The sequence below is a fragment of the Calidris pugnax genome, unplaced genomic scaffold (assembly GCF_001431845.1).
Source record: "Calidris pugnax isolate Ruff unplaced genomic scaffold, ASM143184v1 scaffold245, whole genome shotgun sequence".
NCBI lineage: Eukaryota > Metazoa > Chordata > Aves > Charadriiformes > Scolopacidae > Calidris > Calidris pugnax.
Window position 1 is genome coordinate 1,138,990 of NW_015090982.1, and position 24,458 is coordinate 1,163,447.

A 24,458-nucleotide genomic window follows, 5' to 3' on the forward strand; every position below is an offset into this window, starting at 1 on the left:
TTGTGGCGTTGGGGGGGACAGGGAGGGGGGACGCTGTGTGAGGACTAGGCAGTACGGAGTGGATTTGCACCCCCCGGCAGGACAGGGTGTCCCCTGATCCCTTCTGCATGGGGACACGGGGGGGGACGACGGACATGACCTTCACCCCCTCCCTGTGCGTCCAAGGGGGTGCAGGGGCAAGGGACACCCCCTCTGCGACGCTGCTGCGCTCCTGCCTTTGTGCCTCAGTTTCCCCAGCTGGAAATGATGAGGGGGACACTCGTGCTGTCCGTGTCATCGCTGTCCCCTGCCCCAGCTCTGCACCTCCCCCCGCCACTGAAACCCCTCCTTTTGCCGTTGTCACCCCAGGTCCCCTCTTGGCTCCCCCCTCCATCCCTCAACTTCCCTACCCTCCTCTGAGCCCCCTCTGGCTCCAAGTCTCCTTCCTCCACCACAGACAGCTAAAATCTTGCTCCCCATCCCCAAAGCCCCATTCGCCCCCTGTCACTGTGTCTGTCCCGCTGAGGTAGAGGGGACGGGACCCCCCCTTGTGCCAGCGCGTGACGCTCTGGATCCCCCCCCCATCCCTGACGCGGAAGCGAGGGGACAGCACCGCCGTATCCTCCACCACCCTCGTTGGCTACTTCTCGGTTTCATTGCAAACCTCATATTTGGATTTCTGCCTGAACCCTTGCTCCTGGGACCACACAAAACCCCGTCTCGAGAGTCCGAGCATCCTTGTTTCCAGCGTCAGGCTGGGGTAGCAGCCTGGGAAACGCTGCAGGGCTGGGAGACGAGTCGAATCCCCCCCAGCGGAGCCTCAGCCCCGTCTCCCTTTCCCCAGGCCCGAGCACACGCACGGGGTCCACAATCCTGCCTCCGCACCCCTGCCGTGGTGTGGTGCCCATCCACATTCCTGGCACATCGGCTGTACCCGAGCCGGGCTGCGAGCTCTCCTGGAGAGAAACACTCACGTTATCTGCAAATGCCATGCAGATTTCCAGAAACCTTTGCATAAGGCTGTTAAAATCCCTAAGAAGACTTTGACAGGCGTCCCGCGCTCTGAGCCGGGTAACTCTGGGGGGCACAGGAGGAAGGTGGAGGTTCCTGCAGAGCCCACACAAAATGCAAAGCCTTTTTGCTGCCAGGGCTTGGAGCAAACGCGTCTCCCCCTGGGTACTGCAACCTATGGCCTGTGGCCCCCACCCCGGCCAGCGCGGTGCCCGTCCTGTCTGCATGCGGGACACATGGCTCCCAGTAACATTCCTGGATCACTGAACCTCCTTTGCAAAGGCTCTGGTTTTGGGGAACCCCCAAGCCCTGACCTGGTGGGGTCCAGCGAGTCCCTGTGGCAGCTGGACCCCCCCTGATCCTCAGACCCCTCTGGGGTCGATGCAGATGACTTTAACTGGAACAAGGAGGCTGCCACAGGGGCACCCCGCACGGGATTCATTGGAAAAGTGGCTCCCAGCAGAAGTTTCCCATCCTCAGCTCCGTGCCACCTCTGGGGACCTCCTGCCCTCGCAGCCACCTCGTGCATTGCTTGAGAAACCACGTGCACAGGGTCCAAGCCAGCCCCACGGCGCTGCCCTGGCCCAAACCCCACGGAGAAGCACCCGGTGTGTCCCTTCCACACCTGGCCACAGTCCGGCTCTTTGCCCCGGGAGCTCCGACTCCGCTCCTTGCAGCCGGAGGGGTTTTCCCGGGGGATGCAGGATGGGGCCCTGACACCAGCTCTTGGCAGCCTGTTGGCAGGGAGCCGGTGGCTTGGGAAGGGTCCAGGCTCCCCTCCCGCCTGCCGTGGGGCTCGGTTTGATAACGAGAGGGGAGGACGTGTGTTGAGGCTGCTCATATCCCTCCCGGCTGCTCAGCCCCGAGCCCCAGCTCCCTGGATGCAGAGCCCTCTGCCAGCGTGAATCAGCAGCACCCGCTTAACCGTTTCCTCCCAAAGTCCACGTCGGCTCCAGAGAGGGGGGACGGAGCAGCCACACCACAGCCAAACCCCTCTGCACCCCCTCGCTCCCAGGCTGCCCCCCTTCCCATCCCACAGCAGCGTTTCCCTGCCCCAGCCCCACAGATTTGCCCTGCACCAGTGGGAAAGCCGCAGCCAGGGTCTGAGCTCAGCCGCAAAGACGGCAGCTCCTGCGGCTGCAAAGCCTCTCGTGAAGCACATCGGCGTCACCAGCTTTGCCTGAGGACCTGCCATCGTGCCAGGGGCATCTTGCCCCCCCATACTTGGCCATAGCGGGAGCAGCACACGGGCCTCGGTGCCCGCGGTGGGTCGGTGCCGAGGTCGGGTACCACCGGCGGCCGATGCAGCAGCACGGCAGCCCCAGAGCTGGTGCGGTGGGAGATGCTGCTGCCCAGCTCCCCTGGGCTTCCTCAGCTGTTTCTCATCTTTGCCAGGAGTGGTTTCCGTGTGGCACTAGCAGTGGTGTGTCACAACGGCATTTGGTGTTGCACCCCCCTGGCAGACCCTCGACCAGCCCTGTGCCGAGATAAGAAAGCAAATGAGCTTCCCCGAGGCCAAAAACCTGAACCCCAGCCTGACTCCCTCCCTCTAAACCCCTGCACTCACCCTCGGCCTCGTGTGCTTACAGAAGGAGCCAAAACATGAACAGCTATTTCACATTGCAGCCCGTGCACGGTTTGATTTGACAGCCCAGCTCAGTGCCAGCGTTTAGTTTCAATAAAACTGGCTCAGACCATTGGGTTCTCTCCGATTGCTGAGCTTGGGCTTTACTGCTGGGAGCTCCTGGGTAACTGCAAGACAACGTTGTGCAGGGAATTACCGTCCCGTCCCCAGCTCATGGACGGAGCAAGGAAAGGTCCCCAGTGCCCTTGGCGTGAGCATCACCAGCTGGGCTGTGCTGCGGCTCCGTGTCGGGATGCTCTGGCTCCGTGTTGGGGTGCTGTGGCTCCATGTCGGGATGCTCTGGCTCCATGTTGGGGTGCTGTGGCTCCGTGTCGGGGTGCTGTGGCTCCGTGTCAGGGAGCTGTGGCTCTGTGCTGGGGTGCTGCAGCTGCAGAAGGGGTTTGCACCAAGGAAATGTCGTGCATTGCATCAGTTTGTGCTTGGGTTTGGTGTCGGGGAGCTCCCCCTTTGCTCTGATTCCTGCAGATTGACCGCAGCTGTCAGCATGGCTTCCCCCTTCCCTGGGTGCTTTCACCAAAAATTAGTCGCCCACTACCCTCCTGGCCTCGTTAGTGCTCTCCTCTGCAGCAGGGCTCACACCGAACCCCCTGCCCCGGGGCAGGATGGGGACAGGGATGGGGACAGGGACACAGGCTCTGCTCCCCTCCATGCAGCATGCCCGTCACCATCCTGCCTTGGAAAGGGCTCTTTGCAGCCAGAGAACCCACACAGGGGGGGGTCTGCAGCCCCTCCTGGTCCCTGGTCCCCAGGGGGCTCAGCCGATATGCCAGCAGGCAGGGAGCAGGCAGGGAACAGGCAGGGTGCAGGCAGGGAGCAGGCAGGGAGCAGGCAGGGTGCAGGCAGGAGCAGGCAGGGAGCAGGCAGGGTGCAGGCAGGGAGCAGGCAGGGAGCAGGCAGGGTGCAGGCAGGAGCAGGCAGGGAGCAGGCAGGGTGCAGGCAGGGAGCAGGCAGGGAGCAGGCAGGGTGCAGGCAGGAGCAGGCAGGGAGCAGGCAGGGAGCAGGCAGGGTGCAGGCAGGGAGCAGGCAGGGTGCAGGCAGGGAGCAGGCAGGAGCAGGCAGGGAGCAGGCAGGGTGCAGGCAGGGAGCAGGCAGGGTGCAGGCAGCTGCCTCTTCCCTCTACCACGTCCCCATCACACGCTTTTTGGCTGCAGCAGAGGTGCTGGGGGTCCAAGGCATCCAAAACACCTGGAGGCAGAGCAACCTGCCCCCCGCACACAGCTCCTCCCCGGGGCTGGTGCCCAGCACCCCACAGGGGACCCCAGAGCCCGGGTAGGGCACCCCCATCCCACAGCGCACCCCGAGGCCGCTTTACTGGGGGTTGCACGTTTAATGGCGGTGTCGCTGCGAAGGCAAAGCTCTGGCAAAGGCAGAAAGAGCCGGGAGACGCAGGGACCCGCTGGGCACCCGGGGGGACCCGCATTGTCCCTCTCGCCCTTCCCAGGCCCTGGGGAGCCGCGGGAGGGATGCGGCTGGTGCGGATGCTGCGGGAGGGATGCAGTTGGTGGGGATGCTGCTGGAGCAGCGCCGGCCCAAAGCTCTGCAGCCCCTCTGCCAGGGGCAGGGGACAGCGAAACGGGGCTGTCTGTGCCCGCGGGGGGACAGGGCACGGCTGGCTGTGGGAGCTGCCTGTGCCCGCAGTGTGGGCAGCGCCAGCCCTCTCTGCATTGCAGCAGCCTCCTGCCTGCACAGGGTCGGTGGCCGTGTCCCCAGCCCCCACCGAGGGCAGAGACACCCCCCCCTGCAAATGCTGGCAGCGGCACGAGCTGCCCGGTGGGTGAGATGAGCTGCAGCAGTGCTCAGCGCCGAGCAGGCTGATGGGGAGAGAGATGCAGGGGGGCGGCTGCTGCGGGTGCAGCCCAAGGGCACGCGGGGGCAGGAGCTGGCACAGACTTCACCGTCACCGGATGCCACCCTGCGCCTTCCCCCCAGCAGCTTTTGTGGCAACGTGGGGCTGGAAGGGGCGCAAAGCAGAGCCCCCCTGGGCTGAGGGTGCCCGGGCAGCAGCGTGTGGCCGGGGCTGGCAGCTGGGCACACCACGGCTCGGCCACCGGCACCGCGGGCACCGGGCATCACCGCCAGCCGCCTTGATGCGAAGCGATGGGCTGCGCCGGCGGGCGAGGGGCGGTGGGCACGGGGCTGGCGCCTGCGTGGGTGTTGAAGGATGGTCGTGCGTGGCAGGAGAGCGGCAACAAGGCGGCGGCGTTAGCTGGGGAGTGATGCAGAGCCAAAAATAATCCCCAGGCTGTGGCTCAGACCAGGTAACGGCGAGGAGCGGGAGCTGCGGCAGCCACGTCCCGCAGTGTCCCACGTCCTCGGCTGCTGGTGGCTTGGGGGGGGGTGGCTGGGGCTGGCTCACGTGCCCGGGGGTGCCAGGGTACCCCCAGCTGTGGGTGTGCTCCCTCCCTGGGGTCCCTGCCCCAGACCACCCTGAGAATGCCCTTGCCCTCTGCAATAAACACAGAGCCAGAGGCACGAGCAGAGACCCCAGCGCTGAGCACTGCGCTGTGCCCAGGGCTTGGGGGGGGGACAGCCACGCACGGCACCCTGCGGGGTCCCCCGGGGGTTGTGCCACCCAGTGCTCTGCCCCTGCTGTGGGTGCCCCAGGGCAGCCCGTGGGCACTTTCCCGGGTGGGAGGGTGGTGGTGATGCCGTGGGTGCCAGGCAGGCGCGGGCGCTGCGGGGGGACGGTGCTGGCTGCACCACGGTCCCCATCCATCTGCGACTCGGCGGCTGAGCGAGGGACAGTCACGCGTTTATTTTTAACCGGCTGGGGAGGGCGGCGGGGATTGGTGCCTCCCTGGTTATATCACTAAATCCCTGCCAGGCCCTGTTAGTTCCAGCACAGCGAGCCCTGCGCCAGGCTCCAGTAACCGTTTCGGCCCCCATCCTCCCGGGGTCGGGCACCGTCCCAGCCCACAGGCTCCTCAGGGCCAGCTGTGCACAGCTGGGGAGTGTGGGCACCCACTAACTGCTCCCCTCGGGTGGGCACTGGGGTACCAGGACCCCGCACCCCTCACCCCAGCTCTGCCCTCCCACCCCATTGCCCTCTCCCTGGCGTGGGGTAGGATGCAGGCAGCCAGGTCTCCCTGTGGCTGCTCTGTCTCCCCAGGAGAAGTGATGGTGCACGGGGATAACGGCCACAGCCCAATCCCACTGCCCTTTTGGGGACGTGGCGGGAGGAAACTGGGGCAGTTCAACGGCCACTTTGTCCCCATCTTGGTGGCAGATGCCATGTGGGACAGGCCCTGTGCTTCCCCACGGGAGCACTGACCAGAGCCGGGGCGGGATGGGGATGATGAGGATGCTCATGGCCACCGCGGTCCCCTCTCCATCCCCATTTGATGCCACCCCCCGGTCCCCATCCCCAGCCGTGGCTCCAGGCTCTCAGCAAAGCGGCAAAGGGTTAAGCCGTGCAGCGGAGCCACGTGATGCTCCGGGGATGCCGTTTTTCTGAAGATCAGGACGGATTAGGGTGGAATATCAGGACGAGAATTTCTTCAGGCGGCGCATCACCCCCCTCGGCCCCACCACTGCCCCTCGCCCCACGGCTCCCCGGGGACACAAGGTGCTGAGCCAGGCTCCTGCCCGGTGAGACCCTGCCGTGCTGCTCCCCACCATTCTCCCTCCCAGCTCAGCTGGCTTCGGGGGGGCTTGGATGGCACCTTGGGGTGACACATGGGGGGCACTGGAGGGGTCTGTGGGTCCGTTGCTGGAATGGGCACCATCCCCATCCCCTGCAGGCGGATGTTCACCCCACAGTGCTGCAGGCAGGAGGGATGGGGGGGGGCTGCTCACCCCCTCCATAACCCCCCATCTTCTCCCCTCAGTGCATGAGGCTGGTGTTTGCCCAAGAGCCACCCAGCGCCCGCACTGACGCCCGAGGCAGCGCCGGGAGCCATGTCGGGGTCCTACGACGAGTCGGCGGCGGCCGCGGAGGAAACAACCGACAGCTTCTGGGAGGTGAGTCCCGGCCGTCCTCCCCTCCCGCGGGGCCCTCTCTGCCGTCACCACGTCCCAGGGTGTCCCTCGGGCTGGGGGGGGACAGCGGTGCCCTCCCCTCCTGCAGCAAGCCCTGCCTGCGGGCATCCCTGCAGCGGTGGCTCAGCTGTCCCAGCTGGAGGTCTCAACCTCGGCTGTCCCCAAGGGACACAGAGCAATGGGGGGGGAGAAGCTGGGTTTGAGCAGCCTCAAAGCAAAAGCTCCATCCCTGCACCCCCAAAGTGCCCGGTGCCCCCTCAGTCACCACCTCGGGCCAGCTGGGGCTGAGCCAGGCAGCCCAGACGGAGGTCCCACACCTGCCTGTCCCCATCCCCATCCCCGTCCCCATCCCAGGTGGGGAACTACAAGCGCACGGTGAAGCGGATCGATGATGGGCACCGGCTCTGCAATGACCTCATGAACTGTGTGCATGAGCGGGCCAAGATTGAGAAGTCCTATGCCCAGCAGCTCACCGACTGGTCCAAGCGGTGGAGGCAGCTCATCGAGAAAGGTACCACGGCTTCTCCAAGGGGAGGGTCCCACCAGGACTCCTTGGTTGCATGGACCCCCATGCACCATCACAACCTCGCACGGTAGAGGTGGAGGGGGTAAGGGCTGTGGGGTGACACTCAGCTGTCCCCTCTGCCCTACAGGTCCCCAGTATGGCAGCCTGGAGAAGGCGTGGGGTGCCATCATGACGGAGGCAGACAAGGTGAGTGAGCTGCACCAGGAGGTGAAGAACAGCCTGCTGAACGACGACTTCGAGAAGGTCAAGAACTGGCAGAAGGACGCCTACCACAAGCAGATCATGGGAGGCTTCAAGGAGGCCAAGGAAGCTGAGGATGGCTTCCGGAAAGCCCAAAAGCCTTGGGCCAAGAAGCTCAAGGAGGTGAGAGGAGAAGCACAGCGTGTCCTGGGGCACCCACGCCATCTCCCAGCTTCAACTCTGGGTGCCCAGTTGAGGCTGGGAGAGCTGGGTGGCACATCCCTGCGGGCAGAGGGATGGGCAGGGGGCTGTGACTGCTGCTCTGATGTCCCTTCTCTCTCCTCTCCACAGCTGGAGACGGCCAAGAAAGCCTACCACCTGGCATGCAAGGAGGAGAAGCTGGCCATGACCCGGGAAGCCAACAGCAAGGCGGAGCAGTCCAACACCCCCGAGCAGCAGAAGAAGCTCCAGGACAAAGTAGAAAAGTGCAAGCAAGATGTGCAAAAGGTGCAAACTGCTGCACTGCTCTGGGCTCACGAGGCAGGGAAAATGAGTGGAAATGGGCATCACTCGGTTTTCCCTCTGATTCAGTCCCATTTTCCCATCCCTGCCCGCCTGTAGAAGGGTGAGGCAGGGCTCAGGGGAGCGTGAGCAGGGCTGAGATTTACCCCTCTTACTGGGGCAAAATCTTGCTGGCAACCACACTGATTTCAGCCACAGAGGCTCTTGGCTCAATCTGGGCTCCCCAACGTGGTGGCCCCCAAGCCAGACCCTCCCAGCACCCAGAAAGGGCCTCTGAGGTGCTCGAGGTATAACCAAGGTACCCTCCTGTACCTTTGCAGACTCAGGAGAAGTACGAGAAGGTGCTGGATGAGCTGAACAAGTGCACCCCGCAGTACATCGAGAGCATGGAGCAGGTCTTCGAGCAGTGCCAGCAGTTTGAGGAGAAGAGGCTCAACTTCCTCAAGGAAGTGCTCCTGGACATCAAGAGGCACTTGAACCTGGCTGAGAGCAGCAGGTAGGTGTCTCCTGCCTGGCTGGGCAGAAGGTGACCCTGCAAGGTCTCCTTGTGCTGCCTGGAAAGCAAACCAAGCCCTGGAGGGATGGGGTGCTTCCTGCTATACAGGGGAGAGGGGTTTCTGGCCAACAAGATGGTCACTAAGAGCTACCAGAGTGGCACAGGGCTGTGCGGGAGCCTGGTGCCCCCCAGTGCCTCGTAGGAGGTGACACAACCTGGGCATGTCCCCGTCCCACCCCGCTGGGGTTCACCCCCACCCACAGCACCCCGACCCCTGTCTCTCCCTGCAGCTACGCCAACGTCTACCGGGAGCTGGAGCAGACCATCCGCCTCTCGGACGCACAGGAGGATCTCCGGTGGTTCCGCAGCACCAGTGGCCCCGGGATGGCCATGAACTGGCCCCAGTTCGAGGTGAGGCTGGGCACGCCAACTGGGGAGCTGGCAGCCCCACGGGGCAGCCCGGTGCTCAGGGACCGGTGGCTTTGTGCTGGCAGGAGTGGAACCCCGACCTGACGCACACGATAACACGGAAGGAGAAGCAGAAGAAGGGCGAGGGGGCGGCCCTGACCAACACCAGCAGCACGGGCGAGACGGGGGCATCGGCGGGCGAGCGTGGGAGGTGAGAGCCAGGGAAGAGTGGAGAAGCCACAGAAGAGGCACAGCATTTGCCTGTGCAAACATTGCCAGTGCTGTGGGGACACGGGATGTCTTTGGTGACAGCCACTGCTCTTCTGTCCTCCCTCCATGTCTTGCTGGACATGTCGCTATCTGGGGGTCCTGCTCACTGCACTCCCCAGAACCTCGGGAAAGCCAGAGCATCCTCCCAGATGTTGGTGGCACGTGGTGCCTGTCACCCCACCATCCCCCAACTGTTCTGATGGCCCCTCTCCCTCCTTCCCCCCCAGTGTGAGCAGCCACGACCGTGGGCAGACCTACAGCGCCGAGTGGTCCGATGATGAAGGCAGCAACTCCTTCAACACCAGTGAGGCCAACGGCGGCACCAACCCCTTCGACGAGGAGTCGGCGGGGAAGGGCGTGCGGGTGCGGGCTCTGTACGACTACGACGGGCAGGAGCAGGACGAGCTCAGCTTCAAAGCAGGTACAGTCCATCGCCGGTGCTGGCTTGGCTGGGGCTCGGCTGCTGGAGCGGCGGGTCCCACACTGCTCTGCTTTTTGGTGTAAAATCCCTCAAATCGTTTGTGGGTTAACCCAGTCCTACAAAATGTTGGGCTGACAGAAAGGGGAAGGCACAAGCTGAATCCAAACCCAGGTGGGAACCAGAGCGATGGTGGGTCAGGACATGTGAGGTCTTATGGGTCACCACTTGCCTTTTCTACCCTACTAACCTGCATGCTCAGGATCAGCCACAGGAACCCCCAGCAGCTCCATCAAGGGGAGAAATTAGGGGACAGAAGAGGCTCCAACACCTGCAATGAGCTCTCCCCTTCCCACCTTCCTCTCCAGGTGATGAACTAACCAAACTTGGTGAAGAAGACGAGCAAGGATGGTGCAAAGGGCGCTTGGACAACGGGCAGCTAGGTCTCTACCCCGCCAACTACGTGGAGGCAATCTAAATCTTGTGGTGTGCTCCTCGTCGCCGTCAGCAGATAAATCCACCCTCCGTTGTCTCCATCTCTCCACCAGCCAACCAGCCATTTTGCCGTCTGGTCCTTCACTCCTCACAGTTAGAGATTCAGACATATTTTCCGACCAAGCTTTTATTTTTTTAAGAGTTGTCTCCGAAGAGTATTTTGCATAGTCGCTTTCTTCTTCTTCTTCTTCTAAGATAACGTGAAGCGAAAGATGACGTTGTCTGTTCGTCTACGTTAGTTGATTTTTTTTTCTGAGCGAAAAGCCGATACCTCAAGATCTTGAAGCCCAACCAGTGAGAGCTCCTGATTGGTTGGTTTTTAAAGATACTGAAATCATGAGCCGCCTTCTGATTGGCTGGAACTGTTCCAAAATGCATGGCATTGGAGCTCCTGGGACCAATCAAATTCACCCCCAGAAAATGAGAGGGATTGGAGGCAGACTCCATTTTTTTTTGGTGTTTCCATGTTCTTCTCACCGGTTCATCCTCCCTCCCAGAAGGAAGGGGACGAGCGTCCCCTCCTGCCCCGCAGCCACCCGGCCCCATCCGCGAGCAGGTCCCTGCTCACTGGCAGAGCTGGTGGCAGGTTGAGATGCCCGGGTGAGCTGGGACCAGCCCTGCCATGGAGCTTGGTGGTATCTCCCCAGCTTCCTTCTCTTTGCACCCAGGCGGCCAATGTTTCTGGAGTGGATGGAGGCTCCTGAGTCAACGCCCCACATGTGCTGCAGGGAGCAGCATCACCCTTCATGAGGGCAGTCACCAACCATCACCAGATCCAGGTGAGATGGCCAAGAAATCCAACACTGTTTGGAGAAGGACCCACCGCAGCCCAGTGCTGCTGGAAGCACCTTCACATCCAGCCTGGGATAGCGGGGACCATCTTGGATCCTGCTGGGGATGGTCCCCGCCTGTCCCCTTCCCAAAGAGAGGCAAGAGCAGAGTAGGGATGGGGGATAAGCAATGTCCAGCCTTGCACGGAGCCGGGGGGAGCTGCCACCGGCCGGAGGATGAGGAGGGCTCAGGGCTGGCAGCAGATCCCAGCCTGGGCATCAAAGCAGCTGCCTGGAGAAGACATCTGAAAACAAGCCACGCCAAAGCAGGGGAACAGCCTCAGGCTTTGCCCTTTGCTTTTCCCCAAGGGGCTCTACCCCTCCTGCACTTGGGCTCTTCAAAGGGTGGACAGGAGCCCCTCAGCACCCACGGGCGCTGCCACCCAGCACGGTCTCCCCGACCCGGGCACATTGGCCACCCCGAGCTCTTCCCTACAGATCATCTCTCATTCTTTTTCTGCACCATCACCCTCAGCAGCATCGATGCCGTCGTCTTCCCACATGCTCCTCTCCCTCCTCCCCTCTCCTCTCCTGCCCCCTCCGTGGGTTTGTGAATTTTTTGGCCCCAGGGATCAAGTGTTCTGGCGGAGGCAGGAGATGCACCATGTGCTGGGCATGGTGGGCGAGAGCCGCCCGGCCGCGCATCCCCTGCCAGAAATGCAAACAGGAAAAAAAAAAACAAACCACAAAAAAAAAAAGTCAGAAAAAAACCCAACCAACCACCTGTCTCAGCAATGCACCCCGGTTTTTTGTACATTGATTGTGTAATTTAAGAAGTATATATATAATATATATATATATATCGTGATTGTATTACCGTGGATACAACAACAAAAAAGCAGCAAGAGAAAATAACCGAGCTCTGTCAGCGTCCTCCGGGTCTGGGTCCTCGTTTGGCTCCGTGCGCCGGTCCGTCCCCCGTGGAGGTGGGTGTCGGGGTTACGGCCCCCCCTGCCCTGCCCGGGGTGGGTGCGTGAGCCCGTGCCAGGAAAAGCCATCTGAAACCCACAGGGGGGAGTTCAAGATTAAGCAGTTTTGGGGCCATTCCCAGCACCAGCAAAAGCATCAGCCCCCGTGCCCTGGGAAGGGGAGAGGGGAAAGCCCCGGCGGGATGAGAGGGAGCTGGGCAGGGGGCTGGAGACCCCCCCTCGGGCTGCCAACGAGCCTCGAAACCTTGGGAAAACCAACCTGCGGGTCACCCACCCCTCCGGCCTCCCCAGAGAGGGCAGTGACCGAGGGGGACGGGGTGGAGGGATCGGGACCTGGCAGGGTGTGGGGTCACTCCCTGGAATCCCCATGGGGAGAGGGCAGAGAAAAGGGATTTATTTTCCCTCATTTAAGGGCTGGAGCTGCAAGGGGCCTGGGGGAAACTCTGACCTCTCCCTACACCAGCTGCAGGAGCATCGGTCGCACACAGGAAATCACAAGACACATTTTGCTGCCTTTTTTTTCCTTCTTTCTCCCCCCGCCCCCCTTCTCCAGAGGCCAAGGCAGTTTTTCTCCTGCTCCTCTCCTCCCTCCAGCCGGGATGATTACAAGGCTGGCCAGAGCGCGTCCGCTCCTCCGCCGTGTGAACAGTATGACACAGGCAGAACGAAAGGAAAAAGGCAGGAGCTGTTACAGGCAGCTATTTGAAGTTAAAAACAAAGAGACCAACAACCAGGTGGTTTTCTTGCCTCCCACAAAGCATCTCGTGGGTACCCAGGCCGCCCGTCTACCCGCATCATTTGAACCTAAACCACAACTTGCCGCCAGCCAAAACCAAAAAGCAAATAAACAAATAAAAAAAAAATTATAATATAAAAGATCAACATCACCAGGTAACTTAGACTCTCGTGAAACATGCAGTTTAGGCAATCTCCACTTTTCCATCCCAGTCCGGGCTCAGCGGGTTGCGTTTCAGATTTACCATCCAGAGGGAAGCAGCAGAGCTGCCGTCTCCCTTTTCCCAAGCTCAGGAATCAGGCAAGTCCAAACAAAATCCAAATCAAGGGAAGAGCCCGGTGCCAGGGCCAAGGACCCTGGGGCTTCAGGGGGCATGGGGTGGCCCGATGTCCAAGGATGGGGGACTCAGCTTGGGGGACCCCTCACAGCTGCAGGGATGCCCCAGTGTGCACGGCCCCGCACCCATGTTTTACAGCCGTTCCTTTTGCAAAACACCCTTTTCCAGCCCCAAATCCCTGTGGAGGGGAGAAGCCGAGCAGGAAGCAAAGAGGGGGGATGCACCCACCCCAAGGGGATGCCCGTGGTCCCCAGTTACCCAGCTCCCGTGGCTGGCAGCACCCCTGGGGGCTGCGGTGCCGCCGGTGCCAGGCTGCTCCCGCACAGATCGGGTCAGAGGGAGCCCAGCTGAGGAGCAGCTGTGGGTGCCATTGTCCCTGGGGGCCATTGTCCCTGCAGGGGCCATTGTCCCTTTGGGGGCCATTGTCCCTGCTCACATGCCTGGGCTTTGTCCTCCCCGAACAATGGCCGGGGCGAAGCCACCCACAGCCAGCGCCCACCCGGGAGGGAGGGAGGGATGACCCCAGCCACTGTCCCCTGCGCCTGAAACTGGGGCAGCCCCTTTCTTTGCAGCTGAGGGTTGGGGTGCAGCAAAGGGCAGACCCCCCCCCCGGCCATGCTGCCCCCAACCCCGGACAGGGCTGAGGGCCAGGGGCTGCTCGTTGGGGGAAATCCAGCACAGAGGGTCACTCCTGATGGGCACCGAGGGCAGCTGGTCCCACAGCCAGGCCGGTGGTGGCACGGGGACAGGAACTGTCTGGAAGGACCCCAACGATGTCATCCTCACCTCCAGCCCCCAAAGCAGCCCTAGGTCACGGTGCCACGGGGATATTGGGGTCTCCCACTGAGACGTGCCCTTGGCCCCTGTGTCCTGACAATGCCCTGGAGCTGTGGGGTGAGAGGACAACGTGCCAGGGGGCAAGAGACCTGGGGGCAGGACACCTGTGTCCCCCCAGCTCCTCCTCTGGGTGACCACGCACCCCACTTTGATCCCTGCTCGAAAGACACTGAGGCTGCGGGGAGCCCTTGTGACACCCACAGATCCATCTGCTTTTATCTCACCCCAGTCAACCCCACACCTTCTCCACCAGCCCCAAAGTCCACGTCCACCCCGCACTGGGAGCGCTCGCAGGAGGTGAGGGTGGTGGTCCCTCATCTGGGGGCTCATCCCTCCCCTCCAAGGCTGGAGGGGTGAAGGGGGTCCCACAGTCCATTGCCAGCAGGTCCTGGGAGGGTAATCAAGCCTCTCAGCACCCCAGCCGTGGTCCTTAGCGCTGGAAGATGGTTTCTGTGGCTGGGAGGCAGAGGAGGGCAGTGAAGGTCCCCTGTCCCTCCCGGGGCTCAGCCTGTCCCTCTGCCACCACTCAGACGGGGTGGACAAACTGGTAGACGAGGCGCTGGGAGATGTCGGGTTTCCGGATGATGCCTTTCTTGTAATACTGCCGGATGGAGCGGCTCAGCTTGTCGTAGTTCATGGCCGGGCGGTTCTTCCTGATGCCCCACAGACGGGCCACTTGTGCCGAGTCCTCGATCTTGAAGATGCCTGGGAGGGGAGCAGGACACAGGAGAGGGTTACAGCCTCGCCTGCCCCCCCTATATCCCTGCCAGCACCCACCCCAGGGCCACCAGAGCACCCACCCACCCACCTTTCTCCTTGTTGAGCCAGCGGATGAAGCGGCCGTAGTTGTGGGGTTTCAGCAGCAGCTCCTTGAGGAACTGCCAGAGGTGGATGGGTTGGCCGGCGCAGGATGAGTCCACCTCGCTGTCCGCCCAGCTGGCATCACCTCCTGCCACGGGAAGGGATGGGTGAGATGGGGCTGGGGAAAGAGACCTCGCTGCTTTGTACAGCCCCAGGGACCCCCACGAGTCCTCGTCCGCGAAATCCCAGCCTGTGGGTCTCTGGAGACTCAGACCAGGCACTGGGTCTGGAAGCACCGCTTTCTCCTCCCCCTCTTGGAGCTGGGAGAACAGCTCAGTCCTGCCCTTGTGCAACCCTGCGGGGATGCACGGGGTGTGGGGTGGGACTGGGGAGGGTCTCATGGCCATTTTCCCTTTGCTGCACCTTGCAGACAGCCCAGCGGCTGCTGCGGGGCAGAGGGAGTGCAGCCACATGGATGCTGCTGCAGCCGCTCCAATGCACCGGATAATTGCAATTAAGCAGGGAGCGACCTCTCAAACACCCCAGACCTGTCTGAGGCAGAAGGGAGACCAGTGAAGCTGAGCCAGTGCAGAACTCACCGCAATATCTGACGTCCCCCGGGGCAGCTTTTTCCTTCATCCAGGCAGCTGGAAGGGAGGAGCGGGTGGTCAGAGGGGCATCTCCTGCTGCACAGCATCACCCACCCTCCCGGTCCCTGCACCTACCAGACTTCCAGATGTCGAGGTGGGCATGCAGGATGTCACCGCAGGCGGGCGAGCGCTGGCAGAACTGCTCCTCAGACATGGCACACAAATCCTTTCCCGACAGCTCCTGGAAGGACTTCCCGATCTGCGGCAGCCGGTACTGGTGCTCCGTCCACAGGATCCACTTCTGCACGTTGCCGGGGCTCCAGTCCGCGGGGTCTGGAGGCAGAGGGTGAGCCCGGCCAGTGACAACGGGGGCAAAGCCCAGGGAAACTCAGCTCACCCCACAGCAGCCCCGGGAACACGGTTCCTCCTGCCCTGCTGAGCATCACCCACCAGAGTGGGAGCCTGCCCTGCTCTCTGGGGGCACACTGTCCCCTTGCCACCTCCTTTTTGCTTTGGGAAGCCTCATCCAGCCTTTTGGAGCCCCACTTGCTCCCTGCACCATCCCGGGTGACACCGAGTGCTTCAAGGGAGTGGGTGGCAGAGCCTGCAAGAGCCCAAGCACACCCCGAGGCTGCTTGTGTGACGGCAGCCATGTCCCGAGGAGAATCCCCCAGAGATGCCCCATGGCTGCAACACCCCACAGAACTCAGTCCTGAGCTCTCCTACTCCCCTCGCACCTATTCCCATGCCCAGCCTGGGTGACACCAGCTGGCTGCAGGCTGTCCCCAACCCCATGCACTCATCCGCCTGTTCCCAATGTCCCAGGGAAAACAGGATAGAGAAAAGGATAATAGAAGTTGTGCCATTTGCTCCTTTCTGCTGCACAGCCTCCCCAAGGGGTCTGAAAAGCACCTCGATAACGGTGCCCTGGGAGGGGAAGGGACCCCCAACCTCTGGGGAGGGGACAGCTTCAGCATCAGGTCACCTCCCCGGCTCTGGGACCCCCACTTGCTCCCTGCACCTTCCTGTGGGGTCACACTGGTACCCCCACCCCCGGCACAGGGCTCTGCATGAAGCCCTGCTAACCCCTGCCTCAGCTTAACTTGGAGCCAGGGAGGGCAGAGGGGTAATTTTTGGCATCCCTGGGTGTTAGTGACCAGCCCTGCCCTGGAGCGATGCCTGGGGGGAGCCAGGCAGCAGCATCCGTGCCCCCCCAAACCCCAGCTCCTGGTTGTAAACCCCAACCCGCAGCACGGCATCACTCCCCCATCATGGTGTTAGTCCCCACGTGGGCACATCCCTCCCTCTCTGCACCCCACGGTGGGGCCAACCCTGGCCGGCAGCCCCCCGGGGAGGGCTGGGGGGGGACACCCACCTGCAGCGATGTTGAGGAGCTTGCAGGCCGTCTCGATGTCCTTCAGCACTTCGCCCACCACCATGCTCTGCACTTGCTCCAGCGAGTGCTCCTCCAGGTGCAGGCTGGCCTGAAGGTCCCCCCCCTCGGTCCCCAGCCCCAGGCCCTGGCTGTCGATGATGGGACATTGCTCCGGCTCCTTCTGCGCCTCCCCTCGCCCCCCCTGGGCCCCGCTTTGGGACGGTTCCCCCACGCCCTTGGTGGCCCAGGCGATGTCCTCCGAGTAGAGCATGTCGAAGTAGTGCAGGCAGAAGGTAGGCAGGGGCTGCTCGGGGGTGGCGGGGGGGCTGGGGCTCTCCGGGCACCCCCAGCTCTGGGTGTCGGGGTCCCGGGGGGGGGGCAGCAGGGCAGGGTCCGGCCGGGCCAGGCAGCTGTGGGGCAGAGCGGTCACTCCGGGGCTGGTGCTGCCCATCCCTCCGCTCAGCTCCCAACCTGCCGGGAGAGGAGAAGAGGAGGAGAAGAGGGGAGGCTCACCCCGGCACCGATCCCTGCCTTCCCGCCCAGCGGCCAGGCACAAAGGGAGGAACTAAGCCTGTTAGAGGGGGGAAAAAACCTCCAAAGAGCCCCACGGTGCCCCGCAAGCCCCCGGATGAATGCAGGCTCGGGGTCAGCCATGGGGCTGGGGGGCTCTCCTGATTTTGGGAAGACCAGGCGCAGCATCCAGCAGGGAGAAGGAGCCCAGGGGGCAAGTGGGTCCTGACCACCATGGGCTTTTAGGGTCCTCCTCTGGATTGCACACGGAGTTGGCAGCAGTTCAGTCCCAGCTGGGGCTGAGTGTCCTTGCAGGAGGCAGAGCGGAGCACGTTGGAGGGGCTCCAAGGCACCCATGGAGGGTGGTCCATGGCCATGAAGGGCTGTGAGATGCCTGAACCCCACGGGCACTTTTCTGTGGATGGGAAACGTCACCTGCTGCCTTCACCTGAGGATGCCCCAGCAGTGATGGCACCCAAACCCGGCTCTGCTGGGCTGAGGACCAGCACCACAGCACCCTGCTCTTGGCCACTACTGCCAAACCCCAGATGAGACCTTTCCTTTTACCCTCTTGCAAGGAAAAGCTACCCAAAATCAGCCACAGCACCCTGCTCTCGGCCGCTACTGCCAAACCCCAGATGAGACCTTTCCTTTTACCCTCTTGCAAGGAAAAGCTACCCAAAATCAGCCCGTCCCCATCTGTCTCTGGTACGTGGGGAGTCCTGGAGGCCGTGGAGAAGAGGATGAGCCTGCTGAATTTCCATGGCAACACCAGGGAACGGCTCCATCCGTGCAGAAACCTCCCCAAGAGCCATGGGAGGCTTTGGGAAGAGAAAGCCCCTGCCAGGGGAGAGGCTGGTGATGGGCACGGCCAGGGCACTGCCAGGCTCCTTGCCTGCCTCCAGCATTGCTTTTTATCAGAAAAAGAAAAAAAAAACAAACAACCCGAATTAGTGATTTAAAAGCAGAAAAAATAGCAGCTTTTGCAACAGAACCTGCAATAAAAAAACAGGAGTGTGCAAAGCCTGAACCAAACTCAACCACCCCTGAGGAAACCAGGCAGCCCCCAAAGGGGGACGGGGGAAAGGGGGGCCCTGTTTGCTCTAAATCCCAGCCGGGGGTGGGGGGAGGAATGGTTTCGAAGACTGAAAAGGAAAACACACCATCGGGTCCCCGGCAGACGGGGCTGGTTGGCGTAGGAGGGACGCCCAGGACGGCGCGTTACCGTCCCCCGGCTCTGCCCTGCCAAACGCTGCGCAGCTCCACGCTCTGCTCCCCAGGCGTTAATTAAACACCATTAATAGCCGCGTGCCATGGCCCCGTTAACCACAGTGAGAGCGGTGGGGATGAGTTTAATGCACTCGCTGAGGATTTTGATGCCCTCAGAATATGGTTTTTGAAGCTCCGCATCACCTGCACCATGACGAAGCTCTGCCCATCATTTAACCCTTGGCAAAGCCCAAAAAAACTTGGAAAAATGCACGGAGGAGCCATGGTTGCCCAAAGAGCACCCACACCAGCCTGACCCCACAGGGACCTGTAGGGGCTGTGGGGTCGGGAGCTGGAGCCCACGTCCCCACGGGTTTTTGGTGGCACTGAAGCGAGGAGGAGGAGGGTCAAAGGGGTGCCCATGCCACCCAGCTGCCCCCACCACCCAAACAGTTTCCCTGAGAGATGGCGCCGGCTTCCAAACCTCTCCTTGATTTGCTCTGGATTAAAAGAAGAGCTTTAGGAGATCAGCCCTAAATCCAGCCTCATGCTGCTCCCGGCACAAAAGGGAAGCGGTAACAGCTTGTGCGGCTCCAGCTCACTGTACAGTGCTGGGCACGGGGGCTTCTCTGGGGAGGGGACGGGGGTCTCATCCCCAACACCTCCGGGATGCTCTGGGGTCGTGGTGCATCCTCCATCCATCCCACCTCCACCAGGCTTTGCTCCCACATGGAGGAGCAGGGCTGAGGAGCCATCCCTGGGCACGCGGCGGGATGGGCAGCCCCATCCCCATCCCCATCCCATCCACCTCCTCCCAGTTTGGACCAGAAGGACCCAATCCCTTGGGCCAGTGGCCCCGAAAGCCTGAGCAATCACCTGCCAAACGGTGCTGTACTCTCAGGGCGGGGGCCCTTGTTTGACTTTCTCCAGCTCTGGCACGCAGGCGGCCGGGCTGGGTGGGGACCTGTTTGCTCTGAGAAGCCACTTTGGGCAGCTCTTTCCCCTCTCCTCTCCCTTATTGCTTTTCCCTGGAAAAGGAGAGGTGGAAGGGAAGCCCCAGGTGCACTGAGATGCTCAGGGGGAGCACCCCAAAAACCTTCATGTTCCCCATCCGAGGTGAACAGGGCTGTGCTGGAACTTGCATCAGCCCTGGCAAACCCCCCTGGCTTGTGCCCGCTGATGGCACCGAGTCCCTGGTCCCATGGGTTTCACACCAGAGCTCACCCACGGCAAAGCCATGCCAACGGAGCATCGTGCTCCTCCTGCAAGAGGGAAGCCATCAGGGAATTTGCTCTTACAGCACCGTAAAGAGCTGCCACTGAGGTATAAGAGCCCTCCCGGCCCCCAAGGGTTTGCCTCTGTGGATGCACAGGGGCCAAGATCACAGAATCATGGAATGGGACCTTAAAGACCACCCAGTTCCAGCCCCCTGCCCTGAGCAGGGACACCTTCAACTAGACTGGTGCGGTGTTGGGGGCCCAGCAGCCTGTGGGGGGGCTCTGAGTGTGAGCGGTGCTGTTCCTGGGGTGCCAGGCAGAGTGGGGTGCTGCCTGCAGGACACCCACCCCTGCCCCAGCACCCTCACCCATCCCTTCCGACCCCACGGTGCTGCCTGTGGCCACATCACGGGCAGGCAAAGCGTAGAGCAGATCCCAAAACCGGGATGGAGCCATCGAGTCCCCCCGAGTGTTCCTCTGTGCCCACAGCACAGCTCCATCACTGGGGCACCACTGGGAGGCACCTGCCATCCCTGAGCCCCAAAACGATGAGTGACCCTGTGTCATTCTCTGGTGCTGCCCACGGAGAGGGAGGGGACACCCCAGCTGGCTGGGACGGAGGTGAGGTGTCCCTTCTCCCCACTCTCACCGGCATCACGGGGATGCACCAGCACCTCAGGGATCTCATGGCAAAGGGGTGAGCTGCCGGTGCAAGGGCTCATTCCCTGTGGTGGCACGAGGAGAAAAAGGCAGTGGTGGGTGCCGAGGGGCACGGCGACAGCCTGTCCCCAAATGGCCCCAACAGCGGCTGAGAAAATGAACCCAGACGTTCCCATCCAGCAGGAAGCCCGGGGCAGTGGGGCTGGGACAGGGCTCCCGTGGCGTGGGGCCAGCAGCAGGGCTTTGGGTGGTGCAGGGTCACAGCTCAGCACCGTGGGGTGGCAGTGACTCAGCCCTATCCAGAGCCCGGGGAAGCAGCAGATGCCAGGGCCCAGGGGGATGAGGATGGGGACAAGGACCTCCGGTGTCACCCCGAGCTCTCCTGGCAAAGGCAACCCACCAGCACTCAGGGGAGCAACACCAGCACCAGCGATGGGGGAGAGCTGGGATCAGCCCCTGGGAGCAAGAAAAAATAAATAAATAAGAAATCCACCCATCCACCACTCTCAAACAATGGGTCTGTTAATTGCAATTAAATCTGCGGTTAAACAGGTTGTGCCGGAGCACAGCTTGGAAGCTCCGTGGGACCGGCGGAGCTTGGCCCGCTGCGGGAGGAGGTGCTGCCCGCGGCACCCAGGATGGCTCCCAAACCCCTGGGCGCTTCCGAAAGCCATTCCTGGCAGCTGGGGGGTGGGCCAGGCTCCGGGGTCACCTCCAGCCCCCAGGCTGGGGATGGGGACAGGGATGTGCTGTGCTGAACCAGAGATGTGCGGGACATAGAGCAGTCCCAGCCTGGAACAGCCCCGTGGACAGTGGGATTTGTCCTTATCCGATCCTTTCAGCTTCGCCCACCCCATGTGGCTCAGCACAACAAACTGGGACCCCTCCAGTGGAAAAGGATGGGGACCCCACGCGCCCAGCAATCCTCTCTGCCCAAAAGCCCATCTAGGGTTTGGATTTGGGTGTTTTTTCCCTGTTTTCTGGTCTGATTTGGCACCTCTTCTTCCGACCATCTCCCTGGGCTCAGCTCTCCACCTCAGTCCCCCAGCCCACACCACGATGCACACCCCAAGGCCACCCACACCAGGGCACGGAGAGGCAATGGAGACAGAAAGCTACTGGCCAGGAGGAGACACGAGACATTTTATGGGGCTCAGATTAAGCAGGTGAGGGGACCCCGAGGTCCCTGCACGAGCCGGGTGCTCAGAGGCTGCTGACAATTTGAGGTCCTGCCAGCCCATCCCACCCACCCTGCCAACCTCACCGTGCCACGTCCCTCCCGGCTGCCAAACCCTGCTGTGCCACACACCCCTTTATCTCTGGGTGGAGGGAGGACGGATTGGCCAAAATCTCCCCCACAGATGGGGCAGGAGCTTGGGACGGTGCTGGGGGGCCGGGGATGTGATAGCCCAGAGGGTTGGCTCTGGTACCCACGTGGTGATGGGGTTGGGGCCAGTGCAAGCCCAGGGCTCATGTTGGATGTATGCCCAGGAGGGATGCAGCCCATCCCAGGGGGTCCTGGGCTCTCAGATCCCTCCTCAGCCTTCTCCCAACACCACCAAGACCCCCCCCAGCTCCTCCCGCCGTTACCTGCATGGGTGCTGGCACGGGGACCAAGTGTCCCCACGGGTCCCCACGGCCCGGGTCAGGCTGCCCTCTCCATCGGCACAGGGAGGCAAACAGCAGCAGGGTGTGGGGGGGGACGGGCAGAACCGGGTGGCCTGAGCAAAGCCCCGGTGCTCGGTGTCCCCCAGGTGAGCAGCGGAGCTTGGTGTTCCCCATGCAGGGCCAGGGAGCCCCTATTTATAGCGGCACCTTCCTCCCCCGCCAGCTCCCTGCCCATGAGAAAGCCCGTATTGTGGGGGATTTGGCAGCCGAGCGGCGTTTGTGTTTCACTAACCGAGCAGAACCACAAAAATCAAACCTAGAGCCAACGTGCCTTTAGCACTGGCACACACACACACAAAAAAACCCACCCAGCGGAAAAGCAGAGCAGGACTGAGATGGTTCAGGTTGGGGAAAGGGGCTCAAAGTGCTTCACAGAGACACCCCTGAGCGGGCAGCTCCTGGATGGACACCCAGGACGCTCTATAAAGGGGTCTGGATGATTACTGGTCACACAGTGCCCCAAAGGACATCACCCCCTGCCTCCCGCCAGGCACAGGGGCTGGCAGGACCCTCCCCAGTGTCGCTGCTGGGGCTGGGTGGGCTCAGGAGGAGACGGCCCCAGGAGCCCTGGCTCCTTTCCCACCTTCCTCACCCCAGCAGGAGGGGGTTGCGAAGACACAAAGTTGGCAAATCCCATTATATTTCAGGTGACACCATCCCAAGAAGTGCCAAGAACCTCACACTGGGGAACAACCTGTCCCCGTTTGGCCCTAACGGCACCTGGAGGTGTGAGGAGCCGTGGGGTGGGATGCTCACAGACAGGGGATGGCACCCTGTGCACCCAAATCGGTGCCAAAAAGGGCTGTAGGAGCCCCGGGAGAGGGGAAGGTGGGTGCTGGTGGAGCATGGGGCAGCCAAGGAGGGTCGCGACGGGAGCACGTGTCTTACCTTGAGGGTGCTGGGGTGGCTCAGAAACCGCATGGCTCCTGGCGTAGGGTGGGAAGAGGTGTCCCCGCGTGGCTCGGCACGGTGGCCGGGGCGAGCATGGCTCCAAGCGAGGTGCCCCGGCACCGGCAGGGAGGGTGGCCAGCAGCACCCTGCCCGGCTCAACGCCACCCCGGTGGCGGCAGCAGGGCGGCCGGGCCGAGCCACATCGGCTCTCGGCGGGCACCAGTGGGACAGGGACGGGGACAGGGACAGGGAGGAGGACAGGGCACCTCGGAGGGCAGTGGGGGGGTGAAGCCAGCCGGCGGCCGTGCAGGGGTATGTGAGAGCGCAGCCGACAGCCAGAGTGCAAGGTGCTCACCCAATGCCTCCTGTGCCCATTATATCTAATTCCTTCCTTATTTACCTGAACAAACAAGCTGGGTGCTTACCTCAGCTGGAGGTGTTTGAATAGCCCGAGCTGAGGTTAACCCTTGAGGGGTGGGTCGAGGCTGGCACCCAAATGGGCCCTTGTGGGGGAGTGGGGCAAATCCGGGCACCATTAACCCCTTCACACCTTTGTCCGTGACACCCAGCCAAGGGATGGGGACGCTGCAGGAGGCGAAACCAAAGGCTCCTCCTGGTCTCTGCAGCACAGACCTGTTGGATATGAGAGTCCCTGGCTGAAGCCTGCAGCACGACATCGCTCCCCCAGCGCGGGCTGGGCTGTTTTGGGGCCAGGAACATCCCCAGCTGATACCCCAGGAGCATCCCCAGCTGATTCCCTGGGAGCATCCCCAACACAAAGTGCTGCAGCACCGTGGGGCTTGCGATGGAGACTGCGAGCAAGGATGCTCAGAGCCCATCGAGGACAAAAGGAGCCCCTCACACCAACCAACCCACCCCTCACACCGGGGATACGGCACCGTCCCCTCCCCAGGCTCCATGCTGCTGCTGCCTGGGGAAAGGACAGGGCGTCGGGGGCACGGCCGGAACGTGCAGCGCTCCAGGCCTGGGTTGTCCCCACCGGCATAAGCAGGAAAAAGCTGTTTTGACCAAGAAAGACACCGACTTGGTATTTACTGTCTTTTTTTAACACGTGAAGAACTCAGGGCAGTTCAGGCAGTTCTCCTACGCACGTAGCGCTGCTGAAACAAAACTCCCCCGTGCCCTAAAAACCCACGTCAGCCAAAACCCTGGCCACGAACACCCACGGTACAACCCAGGTCGGACCCACGTCACCACGTCCTGGCAGCCGAGTGGCCGTCATGCCTGGGCTTTGCATCCCTGGCCCATGGAAGGTGCCGTGGTGGAGCCAGCATCCCTGGGCTGCCCTGACCCCGGGGCCGGTGCGCGGCGGCACGGCACAGCCGATAAGCCCTCCATCGGAAATGTTTGCCGGGAGGGAAAATAACCCCCCCCAGCCCCAGGAAGGCGACCCCTGCGTTACGGCTTCCCCGGCCCGCCCCGCAGCAAAGGGCTTCTCCACGCTATCGGCAGCACCAGGATTTTCTGCCTCCCTTTTGAAAAGCCTCAATGTTATCTTATCGGTGGGGAAACTGTTCCCCCCGGATTAGGGCTCCTGCCGTCCGAAGGGGAGCTTTTCTCCCCTGTTTTGGTAAACACAGCCGGGCCCGTAAGACGGCAGGTCCCAGCCAGAGCCCCTTGGGAAGCCGGGAGCAGCGGGCACCATGCCGTGCCTCTGAATCCCCACGTGGAAACCAGGGTCAGGAGCATCCCAGCAGAGCCCCGGAGCTGAGGCCACAGCCCTCCATGCACCTTTATCATAGCACAGAAACACAGGCATCCCAACTGTGGAAACTTAAAATACAGAGTAAAACCACATATAACATCTACACCCAGGCACACACGAGCCTTGCTGTGAGTTGCCATGGCCATCCTGGAGAAGAGAAGGCTCTGGGGAGACCTTGGAGCCCCTTCCAGTCCCTCAGGGGGCTCCAGGAAAG

At 62.2% G+C, this 24,458-nt stretch overlaps 2 protein-coding genes across 3 annotated transcripts in view; one reads left to right on the top strand and one right to left on the bottom strand.

Moving 5' to 3' along the window:
• Window positions 1–11,631, top strand: part of PACSIN1 (protein kinase C and casein kinase substrate in neurons 1) — a 19,298-nt gene extending 7,667 nt beyond the window's left edge. The window contains exons 1-10 of one of the 2 annotated variants that reach the window (XM_014953738.1): window positions 6,076–6,200; window positions 6,463–6,595; window positions 6,968–7,124; window positions 7,267–7,502; window positions 7,671–7,826; window positions 8,162–8,337; window positions 8,628–8,748; window positions 8,832–8,956; window positions 9,243–9,436; window positions 9,802–11,631. In XM_014953738.1, the coding sequence (XP_014809224.1) occupies window positions 6,533–6,595; window positions 6,968–7,124; window positions 7,267–7,502; window positions 7,671–7,826; window positions 8,162–8,337; window positions 8,628–8,748; window positions 8,832–8,956; window positions 9,243–9,436; window positions 9,802–9,911 (1,338 nt within the window). In that variant the 5' untranslated portion in view covers window positions 6,076–6,200; window positions 6,463–6,532 and the 3' untranslated portion in view covers window positions 9,912–11,631. Of the gene's footprint in view, window positions 1–6,075; window positions 6,201–6,462; window positions 6,596–6,967; window positions 7,125–7,266; window positions 7,503–7,670; window positions 7,827–8,161; window positions 8,338–8,627; window positions 8,749–8,831; window positions 8,957–9,242; window positions 9,437–9,801 lie in introns of those variants that run through there. The other variant, XM_014953739.1, reaches the window with a different exon arrangement.
• A 566-nt stretch (window positions 11,632–12,197) lies between these two features.
• On the bottom strand, window positions 12,198–22,977 carry SPDEF (SAM pointed domain containing ETS transcription factor). The gene is made up of 6 exons (XM_014953740.1): window positions 22,516–22,977; window positions 16,364–16,834; window positions 15,124–15,321; window positions 14,998–15,045; window positions 14,406–14,546; window positions 12,198–14,302 (listed from the first exon to the last, which is right to left on the bottom strand). Exons 2-6 carry the CDS (start codon window positions 16,812–16,814, stop codon window positions 14,124–14,126), a joined length of 1,017 nt encoding a protein of 338 aa, XP_014809226.1. The 5' UTR covers window positions 16,815–16,834; window positions 22,516–22,977; the 3' UTR covers window positions 12,198–14,123.
• Window positions 22,978–24,458: the final 1,481 nt, after the last annotated feature.